The following is a 17,630-nucleotide window of genomic DNA, read 5'->3' as shown; positions in this document are numbered from 1 at the left end:
GTCATATGGGAGCTCAAAATGGCATGGATTTCATTATTTTTAGTTGGATTCAGCTCTCAAAGGCAATATGCATAGCTCCAAGACCTGTTCCACAGTCCTGAGTGTTCTTTATTCAGCTGTAGCCATTAAAAGTCCCTTCCACTGTATATGATATGAATGGCAACTCTTTCTGGCACTTTTGCTTTTCAGAAACATGTAGATGACCACAATGACCACACTGAAGCTAATGACAATGTCAGATATTCAGTGCACAAAAGCTTCTAGGCTGACAAACCAGCAATATATATTGGTCATATAAAATAAAATAAAAGCATTACAAGATTACATGATAAGATAAACCCTGTAGTACAAACACTGTTCCTTCATGATGTGCCGCTTAATTTACACAACAAGCATATTATTTTACATATTATTTTTTTACACAAGCATTTTATACTGTACTGTATAAAGAAAGATCACTTGTATTTTTCATTATACCAGCTTCAAAAATGAACATAGAAGCTCAGAAATCTGTGCTTTGATGTCTTAGGTTAGTGTTTTCTATTTACTGTAGGCTTGTTAAACAGATAAAAAGGCACACTCTACTATATCTGTGTGTTAGTCATTGTTCCTGATAAGCACTGGTAGCCAACACTATTGTAAGGCATTTCCATCTTTCAATTGGAAACATTGTAGGTTTGTTTGTGCTGCCACTAACCACTCTAAATCAAGTGATTCATTCTAAACATGTACGAAGAGCAAACCAACACAGGAAAGTTCTGCAAAACCATAGGCAGAGACCAGAGCATGGTGTCACAATTTTTACACTTCTTACTCATTTGTCCGGACAGGATTGGTTTTGAAAGTTAATGTTGACAGTTTGAGATATTCTTACCTAAAATAATTGTTTTAAAACATTTCACATTTTCATAATATAGTTGACTATTCTATTAGTGTTTTTGTTGTGTTCCCTTGCTAATCCAAAAACAGTAACCAAAAAAAGTATCTGTTAAAATGTGCAGTTTTTGACATTTTACATAATCTCTTTAATGTAAAATCTTTTATCTTTGAAATCTTTAGATGGAAAACAACACAACATGTTCGTACAAGAATGATTAATTTGGAAAAACAAACAAACCAGAGACATTCTGATGACATAACTTTGACTAATCTCATGTGGTTATCAATACCAGCAAGACAAAAGAGTTATACACTGATTTCAGATAAAGTAGGGCAACACAGAAATGGTATTTTTTAAACTGACTTTTATTGATGGGTTTTAGGCATTATGCTGTCTGGCCCAGTTAAAATGTTAAAGATCAGGGCCTTACATATGGCCAATAAAACTCCATCACTTCCATGACTGGGGTCAGCTGCTGTACTCGGTTTGCAGGTTACAGGTTCCTGCTTACGGGAAAAATGATGGCAGTAATGCAGGCCCTGTTATTACACATGGACCACCCAATATATTTGAAACACCCACTTTGTACCTATACTCACTGGCCACTTATTAGTTATACCTATACAATTACAGACTGTGCCTGATATGGATCCATGCACATAATCTCAGCAATTCTTGATCTTGACTGGACAGTTTCTAATCACAGGACCACTGCATGCCAGATATTATTTGATAAAGTTCTGTCTGCAGCTGCAGACAGATGGGCATGTTTTTGAGAGCACTGGTTGACTGTAAGCCCTTCAAATGTTCATAAGCGCCAGTGTGAAAAAGTAGTTTTATGACTGGGATATTGGGATAGGGCTTTGGACAACTTCCATGCATGGCCTCAAATACACACCAGTGGCCTGCAATCTGCAGACAAATCTTATTGTAATATATGTGGGGAGCAGAGCTCTCTCAAAAGCAATAGGTCTGACAAGATGGTGGCACAGTTGTGAGTGTTGGGCTAGTATGAGCTTAATAAATAATGATCTCACTTAATTCTAATAAAAGCACTTTTTAAGTAAAATGGTTAGTGAGTATATTAACAGGCTGGTTTTCATCATTATGGTATTACTGCATACCACTGATTCATAGATAATGAACCTCACTCGTCCGTGGTCCCTAGGGAAGGACACATGCCACCTTATGTTAAAGAACATCTTCTCCTGTGCCTTGTACACTAGATTAAATGAACAGGTATTGTTTGAGTAGGATCCAAACATACTGAAAGCCTGAAATCATTGAACACCTGGTTGGTTATAACATATTAACTTCTCATGTAGACTATATATTGCAATGTACACTACATTCTCTGTTTACTATAGTATGTGTTAATTCAGTATTGCTAATTTTGCTGCACTGGTGAAGTACTGGCACTGCAGCAAAAATGTCAATAATTAAAATAAAATAAAATAAAAATAAATAAGTAAATAAAATCTAAAAAGTTTTAAAATACTTGTAAAGCAATGCTTTCAGATAGTCAGATTTATGAAAACGTCATGTGAAGTAAAATGATAATAATCTACTCTTCCACTTTCATAACATATTTTTCAGTATAGATGCAAAACTGGAATTTATGCAAAATCATATGCCGGGAAAGCGGACACCAGAGTAGGAGTGAAGCCTGAGAGTGCCCTATAATAAACTTGATAAAACCCTCTTATGAAGCTCCTGCGTAGGCGAACTGAACACTTAAGTACGAACTAGAAAGGCTGCGGGAATTCCCAGTACTGAACTTTTTTACGCCCACATGGACATATTCATAGCCTCACTTTAGCAAACTTCCTCAAATATGCCGTTAAGCCATACTTCCTCTCTTAGGGGTGCACTCACTTCCTACATAGTTCAATAACCACATCCACTGTAGAGTGAGCGTTGTCGGAAGGATCTGCTACTCGCACTGGGATAACAAATCTAAAGAAGAGTATGTTTGGTAAGATACATTCGTTTATACAAAGTTGTGGTATGCTGTAAAAGTCTTAAGTTAGACCGCGTGATTGCTTCTAGGTAACATCTTGTCGTAATTTATCCCGGGCGTTGACGTCTGCCTCAGTCCGCTTGCCAAAGTAGGAGATCAGCTGCGTACGAGCGCCACTGAGATCTATACAATTCCCTAGTTAAGTTATTTTAATTAAGAAAAAATGTTGCTTATATTAGCCCGTCTCGAGGATTTATCTAAGCAGGGCGATAAAGAGATTCGATAGAGTTCAATCCAAAGTCAGCTAGGTGCCACTCCCAGTGTAACGCAACAGTTTTGCGTTAAGAGCCAATCAAGACTGATAATTTGTGGATTAAAAGCAATCTGGATAGAATGGCTTGCGCACATTCATCTTCTGTCTTCATCTCAAACATCTGTAAACAACACGACAGTTGTCAGTTACTCTGCCACTACATTTGTTTAATCTGTTAAATAGGTTTAGTCACTTATTGTCATGAAGTTATAGTTTATGATATGCAAGTAGAAGTGTCGACTACATTCAGACAGAAAAGGGACACACAACAGACTTTGGCTTTTGAGTGAGGAACAGACACTGGCTTTTCAATGAGGAAAAGTGGAACTGCCCACACTGACATCTAAATCCTAAACATCGCAAGAGGTCACTGTTTGTTACTGTCAAAACATTGTAAAGTCGATTCATCTTAATCAGACAGATTAAGAACAATCTATATTTGTATTAGGAACAGTCTGCTTTGCTGTTGCAAAGTATTAACACCCTTGTGTTTTGGCTGATTATGCTAGTTCCAAGCGTAAAATGGAATTAAACTTAATTTAAAAATAATTTGCTCAAAGTTTGTTATTCTTGGGGGCAGATACTAAAAGGGAGTTCCTTATTAAGACTTCCTCTTAACACACAACCTGCCTTGCCCCAGTAGGTTTATAGATAGATAGATAGATAGATAGATAGATAGATAGATAGATAGATAGATAGATAGATAGATAGATTGTGAGTGATAGAAAGATAGATTGATAGTGAGTATAGATAGATACTGAAAGCTCATGTATATATGATCAAATGGGACATTTTGGAAATGTAGATGTGTCATTTCTTCAAATCACAACATTATTTAGAATTTTACATTTCTTAGAGCAAGAAACAAATTTATATATTTAAGTTAAATTTGTAAACCTCAAATGAGTGAATTAAATACATTTCTATACATTAGTACTATAAAGTCTGTGAGTGGGATTTAATAAAGAAGTGGTTAGGAACGCACATTTTCAGCAGACGCTTCCAGTTTCTATTACTTTTCAAAGGACAGTTGCAAGATATAGTTCTCTTTTGGATTTTTAGGTACATGTTGCATCAATCTAGTATCTCAATTTAATTCATCCAGAACTTTTAAAATGGCCAACAAAGTTTTAAAATTAAACTTAAACTGCTTGTTTTCATTGAACTAATTTAAATATTATAGATGATAAATCTGTTTAGGTGAACAGATTTCTTTTCTTTTTTTGTACTATTGTTTTCTTTTCTCTCCTGGTTATCATTAAGATCCTAAGTATTTCAGCATATCTTTTCAGCAGTCACTGTGTCAATTTTGATGCCATTACTAATATTTCCTGTCAATGCACGGTAAACATTTTGCCACCTTAAAACATGCTGTATATTTACTACACCTAAATGTTTTATATGAACCTCAAATAAAATTATACATGAACTGGAACATTTAAGTGAATAATGTAATAAGTGGTAATAAGTGAAGAATTCTGTCCCACCCTCTTTCTCTTCTTTTATGTGTTATACTGCCACTCTTTAAGTTATGGCAGGCCAGTGCTGCTGTAGCCAGTAACAGTGACAGAGGGAGAGGGTCTAGGCTGACTGTGTTGTTTCACTAAGCTCTTGGCTCACTAACCCCGAAAGACTAATGCCTTAAAGAAGAGGGTTGGGCTCTCTCCCCTGTCCCTTGAGATTGGGCAGAGTCTGTCTTGCTTCATTCTCCCGCGAGCAATTATCTGCTGGACTCCAGGACTCTGAAAAAAAGAAAGAATAAAGACAGAGTGGGAGTGACAGTGATTTTGTTTTTAATTTATAACCCTTCAAGCTGTTGTAACTGCAAACTCATTAGAATTCTTCTTTGCTCAAGTATTTCTTTGCATGGAAAGCTTTTGCCAAAAGGTAATAAGAAGCAAATAAGAAAATTTAAATGTACAGACAAAAATGGCTTTAGGTCTTGTCTGAATTAAACACAGAAGAGATGAGCAGGTAGGGGTAATCTTAGATAAGTGATTCTGTATTGCCCCTAATAACACAGACATTTTCCATGTAATTTGTAATAAAAATCACATTCCTTTTAAAAGGATTAACATCAATATGGTTAAGGCATCCACAAATGTATTAATTCTGTAAACTTATTGGACATTTCTGTAAACCGTTAAATATATATTATATAAATGATAAATATAAATATAAATGATCTCTTATTAAAGTGTTATCTAGAACAATATGTGACTTCAGATAACAGTTATACAGTAGAGAAGAACAGCCTGTGTAACTACAATTTGATTTGAGAACAAAACCCCCACAAGAATATTAGAAGGCAGATGTAGATAAATATAGCGTGCTAAGATGATATGAGCTTTATTTTAAACTTTCTATGGGAAATCCTGCATTTCAGTTTTCAGAGTGTATTACACAAAATACTAACATTGCAAAGAGAAGTGAGTAGAAGTGGTTTAATCAAACCATATATTCAAAATGACATATCATAAAAAGACAAATGACCTCAACACAATGCATATTTGCATGAACACAAATATAAGGTTTCCCAGTAGCTTTTCAATATTGCTATGTAGCCAGTCAGTCTAACACAATACAAGAAATCTCCACCCATTTGTCTATCCATCTGTTCGATTATTTGTTAGTCTATCCATCCAGGCATCCAAAAAGCATGCATTTACTCATTTATTTGTCTTAACCAGGACATTAATTATCCTGATTTGCTAAGTTAATATTTACCCACTTTCTAATAATCTTGTTCTCAGCCCATAAACTACTGGTTTTGTGCGCTTGATGACTGACAGTGATTTGCTGTGTCTCCTCTTTCTTCCATTAGACTGAGTGCTCCATCCTTCCAGCATGCAGAGCATCAAGTGTGTAGTGGTGGGAGATGGTGCGGTGGGGAAGACATGCTTGCTCATCTCTTACACCACTGGAGCCTTCCCCAAAGAGTACATCCCTACTGTGTTTGACAACTACAGTTCCCAGGTCAGTGTGGATGGGCGAACCATCAGCCTCAACCTGTGGGACACAGCAGGCCAGGAGGAATATGACCGTCTGCGCACGCTCTCTTACCCCCAGACCAACGTCTTCGTCATTTGCTTCTCCATATCCAGCCCACCCTCCTATGAGAATGTCAAGCACAAGTGGCACCCTGAGGTGACACACCACTGCCCCAATGTGCCCATTCTGCTGGTGGGGACCAAGAGCGATCTGCGCAATGACCCTGAGCTGCTAAAGAAGCTAAAGGAGCAGAACCAGGCACCCATCACAAATCAGCAGGGTCAGGCGCTTGCCCGGCAGATCCACGCTGTCAAATACATGGAGTGCTCTGCGCTCAACCAGGAGGGAATCAAGGACGTGTTCGCTGAGGCTGTTCGTGCCTTCCTCAACCCTCAGCCCACTGCAACGAAAAGGCACTGTGTTCTACTCTGAGAATGGAGGGTATAGAGTTATTTTGAATTTGACAGAGAATTGTATAGTAATGATGTTATAGGAAATGTATGAAATCTAAGCCATTTGTGACCCAGAATCAAAAACTTTTGTTAAGACAGATTGAGCAACAGACATACTATAGAAAAGAATTTAAATAATAAGAGGAATGTGCCCTTTATTTACATAAAGATGACAATAAATATTGTCCTCACTTCAGACAGATAGACTAAGATAAGGTTGATACATTGACAGACAGATACTTGTCAAATGTGTGGAGCTACCTGTATGTTCTTCATAAATATATTTTTCTTAAAGGCTCAGTGAACCTAAGGCTTAGTGACTTAGGTTAGTGACTATTATTTTTCCAAAATATAAACAAACATACAAAAATTCCCCACTCATACGGTAAAGTGTGGCTAGTCTGAAGATTAAATAATGTAAAGCATTTGTTTGTTTTTTTTGTTAAAGCTTTTTGGTCACTGCATAATTCCATTTGTTATTTCCTTTGCAATTGCATAATTCGTTATATGTTGGTTCTGTTGTCTTTAGTTGTTTCAAACTGTGGAAAACAGTCCAAACTTTTGCCTTATATTGTTGACAGACAGAGAGCGAATAGGACATGCCAGCAGAAAAGGGCATTTGAAACATACACTTAGGCACTATTGGCACTGTTTTACAGAATCATATTCTGATGGTTTTAGAGAGATGTTATGACCTTAAGAGACAATTGTACACCTTGAAACATATCTGAAAAATATATAGTACTAAATGTTTTTACCATTTTCAAAGAGGGTTTCTATCAGCTTTATCAGTGAACTCGTTTCTCAAAACATGGATCTGAAATTTTCCTTTTTTCATTCTAGTACATGTATCACAAAGCTTTTAAGATCTAAAGGTGATTGTTGAGATATGTAAATATATCTCTAGGAGAACTGGCCTGTAATATGTTTGTTGACTGTGGTCGTTAAACTTCTACTAGATTTCAGATGCAAGAATGCTTGTGTCTCTGTCTACAGTCTCAGTAGTTTCTGCATGGAACCTCCAGTTTTACACTGACCACACTACTTCCTTATTCCCTACAAGCCTCTTGGCAGTCTATTCAGGAAGTAAAAGTTCCAGTGTGCATTGCTGTCATTTCTACTCACTTACTGTTTCCCAGCAAATCAGGGTGGGGCTTAGTTGGGAAACAGCTAGAATTAGAAACTCTCAGCACTTGATGACTGATTTGGAATAAACTCATATTAGCTAATACTTCTAGCTAATAGTTACCCTGTGACTACAAAAGTGTTTTTTTTCTCATCATGTTTATTGCTTACTAAAAGTTGCTCCAGAAGACATTTCTATAGAGAAAACTTACCTGTTCATGAGCCAATATAAATTTATGTTCAGACTATAATACCAGTAACTGTAAATGCAGTGTCTAAACATTCTAAATCAGTTACAAATATATTTTTCTTTTACTGCTAACAAAACCATGGAGGACTTGCTAAATATCCATTATTTAGACAACCCATTGTGGCTCTGTGAATTCTGATTGAGTAGTTCCAACTGAATCTAATTCAGGATGAGTGCTTGAGATTAACACTCCACACCATATCTGGCTCTACTAGTCTGACATCAACCTTCCTTTGAAACAGCATATAGTTGGCTGTATGCATGCAACCAACCTACTGTTGATGTCATATTTCAAAGCAGGAGCCCAGTAAACTCTGCTGAGAGAATTTTTCATAAAGAGGCTATTATAGGGCCAGAGTTATTTCTCTCTCTTTTTCTCACTTAGTTATATATTGTGAATGGTTGCTTTTTACATTCTTTGCTATGGTACCATGTTCTGGTGTTTATTGTGCTAATCAAATTTTCCAAATGTCTTGCCATCAAATAAAGTTTAACAATATAATTAGACTTAATTGAACCGTATTTATAATATCTAACTGCTTACATAATGTAGATGAATGTTGAAACCATCCACAACTTGCATTCAAAGTCTATTATACACACTGAAAAACCAGATAAACAACATGATATTGTTTAAAAAGTTGGTTCCTGGATATGAGTTTTGTGTATAGTGAGCAAGATTTGTAGTTGCATGAATTGCACAACCTGGCCATAATAGGGTTTTACACAAAGAAAATTACATTTGAATTTATTTAGCCTTGAAGACAAAGCACTCCAATCTGAGGTGGGCTGGGGGTAGGGGGGTTGGGGGGCGGCAGGACGTAGAGCAGCCTCTCTGTCATTGTGTCACAGATAAACAAGCTGGGCTGACTAGCTAAGAAAAGCTTGGCTTTTCCTCAGTCTGGGACCATGCTGTGTGTATGTCAGGGTGTTCCATGGGAAACAAAATTCCTCCTGGAAGCAGCAGAGGCAGGCAAAGGTGTATGCTTCCACAGCCTTCCACCCTGACCCATCTGCACTCACATGCCTTGCCAGCCTGGACCTTTCTGTCTCTAGAACCTTAATTTGATTCTGAAGGGATGTTAAGCAGTTATTTTACCAATGAATACTAGATCAGGAGTCATATTACCTTCCATTTAGCCTATTGTCTGTCTTAGTTTTGTTAGTCATATGTTAAAGGATAACTGTAATTTATTCACCTAAATTTGTTTTGAATGTGTGTTTTATTGCAAATAAAGTAAATGCAGCTTTGATGTCATGCCTTGTAAAATGAAGGTACCTTGTTACATTGAACTTACTGTCATTATGGACCATAGCTTTCTTCATAATAATCCTATTTGTTTATATTGAATAATAAATAAGCCATATTTGAAACATAATTAATATATTGCAAAGCTGTAATAAAGAAAAAAAAATAAGTTAATATTATTTTAAACAACTTAAAGTTGCATGTTTTTCAATCAAAAATGTCTTAACTCTGTATTATTCTTGCCTTTGTCCACAGACCAGACCATTAAACAGAAGAATTGACTAAATGTTAAAGCTTTTTGACATTTTAAACTAAGCTAGGTTTATCCACTGATTCATGTAGTGACTGTGTTCAGCCAGAGATGAGTATACAGACTGAAAGAGGAAGACTCTATGCTCAGGCATATTTAAATAGATTTCCATCTTTGACTCTGTTACTGACTGAATTTTTAACATGAGATTAATGGGAGGGGCACCAGACTGTAATATCTATGCTATATCTTTCTATGGTACACAACTCTTTTCTTCCTTCTTTTTGCCTCCTCTGTTATCTAGAGCTGACTCCTTTGCACTGAGTGATTATTATCTAGATCCGACTCCTTTGCACTGAGTGATTATTATCTAGATCCGACTCCTTTGCACTGAGTGATTAGACCGTTTATAGAATTCACATAAAAGACATTTAATATTGCCACCCTCTGAAATATGAAAGTTTTGATCATCTAAAACTTGAGGCGGGTGGGGTGTCAGGTTGTCAGTACTGAGGACTACTGCCACTTCTTTTATCTTATCTACTCAGGTATTTTTGTCTCTTTGTGGTACAAAGGCGGTCAAAGGAATTCAACAATGGTGGAATTTCCTCAACAGAAAACTAAAGTAGCCAATGTCCTGTATGTGTGTCCCTGCACACAAGTAAAAAAATCTGCCACAATTCAGCATGATCCAGTCCCTCATCATCCTAGTTTTCCCTCTCCTCTGAAATGTACAGTTCACTGCATTTTTATCAGGCATCAACTTGACCGTTAACATATTTCTTGATTGATTTTAATATCTATGCTAAAATCCTAATATCACTATTTATGCCTGAGCACATCCCTCAGAATGATGAGAATGGCTTTCACTTGCACTTGTGAATGAAACTGCAATGTGGTCAGCCAACTTGCTTGGTTGACCAGTTATTTGACAGTGAAATGAGCTCTCAGTTCTTTCATTTGTTTTTCAGGTGATGACAGGGTGCATTGTCCAGGCAGTTTCATTCATTTGTTTACCTGCTCCATGAACAAGCTCTTATCCAAGTCTATTTGATAAGACAGTAATACTATAATAACCAGACAGCAGGTAAATGTATTTTAAATATAGTGCTGCTATTTTATCAGCAGAAGGATGTCATGAAGTACACCTACTATCTATTTAAAGTTTTTTCAGGGAACCTTTTACTTTACCCCACTACAGTTACTAACATGTCTAGTCACTGGGTGTCTATAATCTTTCACGGAGTAACAAGATTATGGTCTAATTTGTCAGTATACATAATTCTCCTGGGGATTAATCTTAACCTGTCAGTAAACAGGTCTTCTTATACTTCTATTGATAAAAAATATAAATATTCTAACTCTTTCACTTAAAATGTGAAATGTGGTCCTTTTGACTATTGTAAATAAATGTTCACTAATGTGTGTTAAAGAGATTAAGGAAAATAACTATGATCATAGAAAGTACAATTCCATAGCAACAAATTACTGGACATTTTGTACAGAAATTTTTCAAAACCATTTGGTACATCATAACTAGAATGGCCAAAATGTAGTCACCATGATTAATGGTGAGTGCACTGTCTTCACTGATAAAACATAGAATGGTCCACGTGGAGAAGCATATTCAAAATATAATCTGATTATCGTACCTAACAGAGTAGTAATACAATACATGTGCACAATTAGCATAAGCAATTTGTATAAGATAACTTAGTGATGATCTATAGTGCCTATCAAATCAAAATAGTAGTCCCTGTTACATGACAGCATGGCGTGCTGTTTGTTTCACCATGTAAAACCAATTTATCAGTTTTAAATTGCCAATAAATGGAGTTATAAACATAAATCTATATTAGCTAACAAATTTTGCATAAATCATTGATTAAAAAAAAAAATCCAAAAATAAATAAATAAAAACAAAAACATGCAATAATGAAATGTCACATAATCTTAAACTGTTCTTGCTTATATGCCTATGTTAATGTTTTTAGCATTTAGATGCACTGGTAGTGATGGTTATGCTTGTGAAACAACTTTCTAAGGACACGACAGCATAATGCAAGCCACACTGTAGACCAAAGATACATTCCTAGGGTTGGGTGGGGCTTCAAAGATTCCATTGGCACAAAAAGGTTTTTTGCATCTAGTGAAAACTTGAAGATTTGTGATCAGTGCAGAAATCACATAACTATTTCTGTGGACGACACTACTGAATCAACACCCTTCTGCGTGGCTGGGCTCAGTTTCACTCTATGTGCCACCAAACAGAACTGCTCTTCCCTTTTAGGGTACAAGGGAAGGTTTTCCAATGAAGGTTTATTACTTCCTTTTTTCTATCAAATCATGCAATCCTATCTGGGGCCAAAATGTGTCTGATGGACACTACACCATTGAGCAGCTCATCAAGCATTTTGAATACGTGTGTGATTCCCAGAATGTAGATCAGATACTAATCAGTCACTATAGTAAAAATGCAGGCTACACTGGAGTTAATATATCATGTTGCATACAAAAAAGATACAGTTAGCTTGGCAAACACATCAATCAATTTTTTTTGTACATGTATAAACTTTCCAAGATATCAAACATTTTCTTTTCAAATCAGAATCACAAAGTACAGTAAATCACCAACATTGTAATTAATTTTTATCTTCAGAGTTCCTGTGGTTCTCATGATAAAGTAGTAATTTTTTGAGCATCAGTTGTGCTTGCCCTCAGGTGGTGTTGTCACCATAATCTCCTTATTTCCAAAGTCCAAGAAGGCAGTCATATGGAAGGCCATGTTGGAGAGCACTACCAGGTACTCAAAAAGAGCAAAGAGGGTGTAAACTTAGAAAAGAAAGAAGAAAATCATTAGAAAATTTCCAGATGTTGAAATAATTAGGTATTAGTATAGTTGAATGTTGTTCCATCGGTAAATGCTAAAAGATTAACACATGCCCCAAAGCAGGTATACCCAACCATTGTCGACTTCAGATTCCAGCAGAATCTGGTGAATTCTGTTTTCAAACACAAAACCCTACCAGTTAATCACTGGGTAGAAAGTGTTTTAGAGCAGGGAAATGACCAAACTTTGCTGGACTCCAGCCTTCTTATTTTCTTTTAGGACAATATAGTAAATATATTTAAGGGTGTGACTTCCTAATGTTGTTAAATTTGATATAGTACCATACAGTAGCATGCCAGTTGTAATTCCTGGGTGTGTTAAAAACACCAGGCATCTGCAGAATCTCAGTGCTCTATGCTTGAGAATTCACCAGGAAAGGCAGCCAAATTTTATTTAATATCAAATGGTTTGAAGCTCAAATGATTAAACAAGATAAAGAAGTGCTAACTAAAAAGATAAAATGTAAGTAAACTAAATATTTAAATAATGTGCTGTATATTTTGCATTATGTTATGGCTTTCAGCAGGGCTATAATTTAGCTATAACTTGAATACTGTAGCAGCTAGTCATATGCTTAAATAGCTCCTATATGGAGGTCCTTAGCACTGAGCTTCAAAGTTCAGTAGCTGGACCCTCCTACTAATTTTAAATGATACACAGAAAACAGCCAAGATGTTGAACTTACTTCCTGGTTCACAATACTTGTTGTGTCGCCAGTAGAAATAGCCCGCAATTGTACAGCAGCCAATGTTAAAAAGGAAGAGGCGGTTCTTATAGCGGGATGATGTCACTTCCTGTTTAAGAGACCAAGAGAAGGAAATTGAGAGATGCGATGAAAAAAATGAGAACAAACCACCTTAGAAAGAAAGGGATGGGCATGAAATAATTGAATATTTCACCACTTCTCCTCTGCAACTTGTCATGGTGCAAGCAGCTGCTGAGAGGTTCTGTAAATGCTCAGTCTATCTAAACCACTTCCCTTGCACATTACACATTTCATACAAAGTGCATGCACTTTCACAGCCTTAAAATAAAGAACCACTGCGGTCTTTAACACATCTACTCCCAGTTCACATCTATGCTCTCAGTATCACAGTATCACAAATGCATGCTATTATTTTAGAAGTCAAGTATTAAAAAAATGTAACTTCAAATAAAAAAGCCACACCCACAGTTAAGAAAGTATAATTATAGGATATAAGAACTACTCATTTCAGTATCCAAAATATGGAATTGAAGCAGAGCAACACAAATTGTTAATCTGTTCAGTTACTGGTGTACTCAGCAGAGTAGAGAACAAGTTGACATATTTGCACTGTAATTATGACTACATAAACAGTGCCTAAACAGTGCCCCCTGGTGGTAATATAGTAGCAGGCGTGGACAAAGAATTAGAGCAGGACAGAGAGACAAACAAGTTTAAAAATAAGGATTATATTACCTCAGAACTAAGGTTGCGCTTCGGAATCACCTGCCACAGTCCGCAGGTGAACAGCATGTGGAGCAGAGAGCTCACAATGAACATAATGAAGCCCGTCTTATGGAGACCTGAAGATTAAACACATACCTGCCTGCTTAGTAAGCAGTCACTCTGTTTTATGGTCATTTGGCACAAATTAATATCTGTGATATGTGTAAAATATTCAAAAAGGTGCCTTGGCCACTTCATATAAGCAGCTAAATAATGTATGTGTTGTATCATTAGTCTTAAATTGGGTCTACCTTGGGCTGCAAGTTGTAAACTAGGTTAAAAAGTACTGTTTATCTCTCCTGCCTTAATGCATATGTAATTACTTTCCGTTCAAGACCCAAATCGAGTCCTTGGATGCCACCACAAAGGTACAAGCAGCAGTACAAGCAACTGTTTTCCAAAGCACGATGACTGGCCCAATTGTACTAAGGTACTCAAGAAAAGTGAATAGAGTACAGGCTCTGATTAAGGCTTGTGTATAGCATGCACATGAAAACAAGAGTGAAGCATTCAGCAGTATTCCATTATGCATTTTAGGACAAACTAGATTCACAACCTGCATTAAAACACACTCACTGTACGTTTCAGCAGAGCAGACATAGGTAAGCAGCAGCAGGCCCACATTCTCACTGAGGGCACAGAGGAGAGTGAAGATGTTCAGCAGCTGTTTCACGAGCTTCTTGGAAAACCACCTTCGGTAGAAGCTGAAGTAGGCAGCCGCCACCAGAAAGCGGGGGGCGGAGTGCAGGCCGATGCAGAACCGCCAGATGTAACGCTCTGGCGTGAGACTAAGGGCTGCACTGATGGACGGGAGGTAGTTACTGACCTGCAGAAGAGCAGTCACTTGGTATTTAGGAAAGGCTGCTGGATGCTAAGTTTGACTCTACTTGGTAATTCAATAATAACTGGTAGTTATAATACATGACTTAAGATGTAAATTCATTGGTACTACTATCAGGGTATTGTTTAAGAATATTCTTAGTATTTGGCTAGACACTGATAGTTTTCAAAGCAGAGGTACAACATGAACAGAACTAGCGAAATGTTTGGTGCCATTATACTGAGAACCAAATAATGGCCAACGACTGCTATTCCAACAAGAGTCCTATGAGCTTTCTGAACTTAAAATTATCGGTCTGGGTATAAAAGTTTATTTACGTGTCACTTAAAACAAAGGTAGGGCTTAACTGAGTATACACACCTGACAGTGGGTATTGGTAGCTTCACTGAAGTGATAAAACAGCGAAACTGTGATGCAACTGACGAAACCAACAAGGGGCAAACAGACCGTTACAACGATGAAGAAGGTGAATGGCACCCGTATGAGAAGTTGGTCACGGTCAAAACTTCCGTAGGGCACTGGTAGCATACTGTAAACGACACTCACTATCTGGCTAGCTTACCTAGCTAGTTATTGCTCTCATTGTGCCTTGTACGGGTAACAAATATAAATAACTACGATTGGCATTCCGCACTCCATTTCATGCTATTGAGTCGGCCAGTTCGCTCGCTAGCTAATTACATACCTCGCATTTCCTAATTACATTTTAGGGAAATTAACTCCCAACACTGAAATTACATCACAGGTTAGAATACAGCTAGATCCCATACCGATAGCTAGCTAGTTAGCTTAGCTAGCTTCGTTTATAACTAGATAGCTACGTTAGTATGTCGGACTGCAAAATACAACTAAAACGAAGTTAGGTAACATCCACCAGAACCAGCAAATTAGTGGTAAATATATAAGTACTTTAGCTATCTGTCTCACTTCACATTAACTAGCTAACAGGTTACAGTTACACACAGCGTCTGCCAAAAAAAAAAAAAAGCGGATAGTGACAACGGTAATACAATTTCCGGCTACGTTAAAGAACGAACTTCAAACTAAAAGTCCTTACAAAATAAGAACAATATTAACCCATTTATGTATGAACTATTAGAAGCGTTTAACCTTATAACTGGCTTCCTTAGTTGCTTTTTATATGGATGATGATGTTAACAAATATTTTTGCAATCTACTTTTTTTAATGGATGCACAAATATGCACCATATAATGTACACCATGTGACAGTACCGAAAGAAAAAAGAAAAATACAATTTTGCAAAATTATATATTTGAATATATATTTGAATTGAATTCTATATCACAGATTACTTCTATGATTGCATAATGTCCACTGCAATGTTGTGAAGAGATATCTCTGCATCATTACTTCATACCTATATGCTCAAGATACACTCAATGGCATCAAAGAGATGCAAAGATAACTAGAAAGTAAAGTTTGTGAACAAACTTTGCATTAGTTTCCAAATCTTATTGTTACAGCAAATTTATGACTGTGTTAACTGTGTTAGATTAATGTACTTAAAATTAAAAGAGTTTAAGAAATGATTTTCACCTGGAGAATGGAGGGATGGTAGAAGTGATAGATAGATGAGAGTCAAGAGTATAAAATGCAGCTTGCTGTGTGGGATCAGGTGTGCAGTATTTTTTAAAAATATGTTTGTTGGCAATATCTTGACAATTATGGGAGTTATAAAATAAATGGGATCCAATGTGAGGATGCAGGGATAAAAATATAGAAGGGGTAGACAGGTGAGTGTCATTAGTATAAAATGCAGTTTGGTGTTGGGGTCAGCTGTTGAATCACTTTACCAAGTTTGATGGCTGTAGTTTGATAATTAAACTTTGGTATAAAATCAATGCATTCCTATGGGAGGATGGAGGGATGAATAAAAGGATAGATGGTGTAGACATTTGCAGTGAGTATGAAGTGTAATTTGGTGCCTGGATTTAGCTGGTGAGTCTATTTACCAAGGCTGATGGCTCTATCTTGAAAATTAAGATTAGTAATAAAACCATACAGTTTCTATTGGAGGATGGAGGGATGAATGAAAGGATAAATGGATATATAGATGAATGCAGTCAGTATGAAATGCAGTTTGGTGCTTGGGCTTGGTTGTTCAGTCAGTAAAACAAATGTAATGGTTCTAATTTTAAAGCTGAAGGAATTATAAAATCAATGGAGATTTAAATGGTTTCAGTTCTATCTGGAAGGACGGTCCTATCGGGTAACATGGAGAGCAATCATATCCAAACCATGTACAGTTGTGGCCAAAAATTTTGAGACTAACAAATTTTGGTTTTCACAAAGTTTACTGCCTCAGTTTTTTTTTTGGCAGATGTTTGTATGGTATAGTGAAGTACAATTAATAAGCATTTCATAAGTTTTTAAAAACATTTTTATTGACAAATACATTCAGTTTAATCAAAGACTTAGTATTTACAGTGTTGACTCTTCTTTTTAAGACTTCTGCAATACGCCTTGGCATGCTGGATATGAGCTTCTGGGCAAAATCTTGACTGATGGCAATCTATTCTTGCCTGATCAGTGTTTGGAGTTTCTGTGTTTTTGTTTGTTCACCCTCTTTTTGAGGATTTACCACAGGATCTCAATGGGTTTGAAATCTGGGGAGTTTCCTGGCCATGGATCCAAAATTTCAATGTTTTGTTCACTGAGCCACTTGGTTATCACTTTTACCTTGTGATATGGTGCTCTGTCATGCTGGAAAAAGCATTGTTCATCACCAAATTGCTCCTTGATTGTTGGGAGAAGTTGCTCTTGGAGAATGTTCTGATATCATTCATTATTCATGGCAGTGTTCTTAGGCAAAGTTTTGAGCACTGCGTCATGGATGACAGTCCACCACTTGAAGCTCAACCACATTAAAACCGAGCTTCTGTAAATCCCAGGTACTCCCAATCCTTACCATGACCTCACAGTTTCCTTTGAGAACT

General features: G+C 36.7%; 2 protein-coding genes across 4 annotated transcripts; one reads left to right on the top strand and one right to left on the bottom strand.

The window, feature by feature from the left end:
• Positions 1-2,715: 2,715 nt before the first annotated feature.
• On the top strand, positions 2,716-9,409 carry rhogb (ras homolog family member Gb). The gene is made up of 2 exons (XM_027004021.3): positions 2,716-2,855; positions 5,978-9,409. The coding sequence occupies exon 2, from the start codon at positions 6,001-6,003 to the stop codon at positions 6,574-6,576; it is 576 nt and encodes a 191-aa protein (XP_026859822.1). The 5' UTR covers positions 2,716-2,855; positions 5,978-6,000; the 3' UTR covers positions 6,577-9,409.
• Positions 9,410-11,092: 1,683 nt separating this feature from the next.
• pgap2 (post-GPI attachment to proteins 2) lies at positions 11,093-15,653 on the bottom strand. 3 transcript variants are annotated; one of them, XM_035526927.2, is made up of 5 exons: positions 15,033-15,653; positions 14,408-14,657; positions 13,802-13,908; positions 13,046-13,154; positions 11,093-12,302 (listed from the first exon to the last, which is right to left on the bottom strand). In XM_035526927.2, exons 1-5 carry the CDS (start codon positions 15,198-15,200, stop codon positions 12,172-12,174), a joined length of 765 nt encoding a protein of 254 aa, XP_035382820.1. In that variant the 5' UTR covers positions 15,201-15,653; the 3' UTR covers positions 11,093-12,171. The 3 variants fall into 3 exon arrangements, with proteins under 3 accessions (XP_035382820.1, XP_035382821.1, XP_081575329.1); XM_035526928.2 differs by having other exon boundaries at positions 11,093-12,276; XM_081719203.1 differs by lacking the exon at positions 11,093-12,302 and adding an exon at positions 12,309-12,472.
• Between the last annotated feature and the right edge of the window lie 1,977 nt (positions 15,654-17,630).

This window comes from Electrophorus electricus, chromosome 8, assembly GCF_041902795.1.
Source record: "Electrophorus electricus isolate QZ-2024a chromosome 8, ASM4190279v1, whole genome shotgun sequence".
Classification (NCBI taxonomy): Eukaryota; Metazoa; Chordata; class Actinopteri; order Gymnotiformes; family Gymnotidae; genus Electrophorus; species Electrophorus electricus.
Note: the sequence above shows the minus strand (reverse complement) of the source record. Positions and strands in the feature narration are given on the sequence as shown.

Bases quoted from the DNA above. Each gene is read 5' to 3' on its own strand.
- rhogb (XM_027004021.3), top strand. From the start codon at position 6,001: ATGCAGAGCATCAAGTGTGTAGTGGTGGGAGATGGTGCGGTGGGGAAG.
- pgap2 (XM_035526927.2), bottom strand. From the start codon at position 15,200: ATGCTACCAGTGCCCTACGGAAGTTTTGACCGTGACCAACTTCTCATA. The intron at 13,909-14,407 runs GTGAGTGTGTTT...TTTAATCTTCAG, and splicing joins CTGCTCTGCTGAAACGTACA to GTCTCCATAAGACGGGCTTC. The intron at 12,303-13,045 runs GTAAGTTCAACA...TTCTTTTCTAAG, and splicing joins CAAGTATTGTGAACCAGGAA to TTTACACCCTCTTTGCTCTT.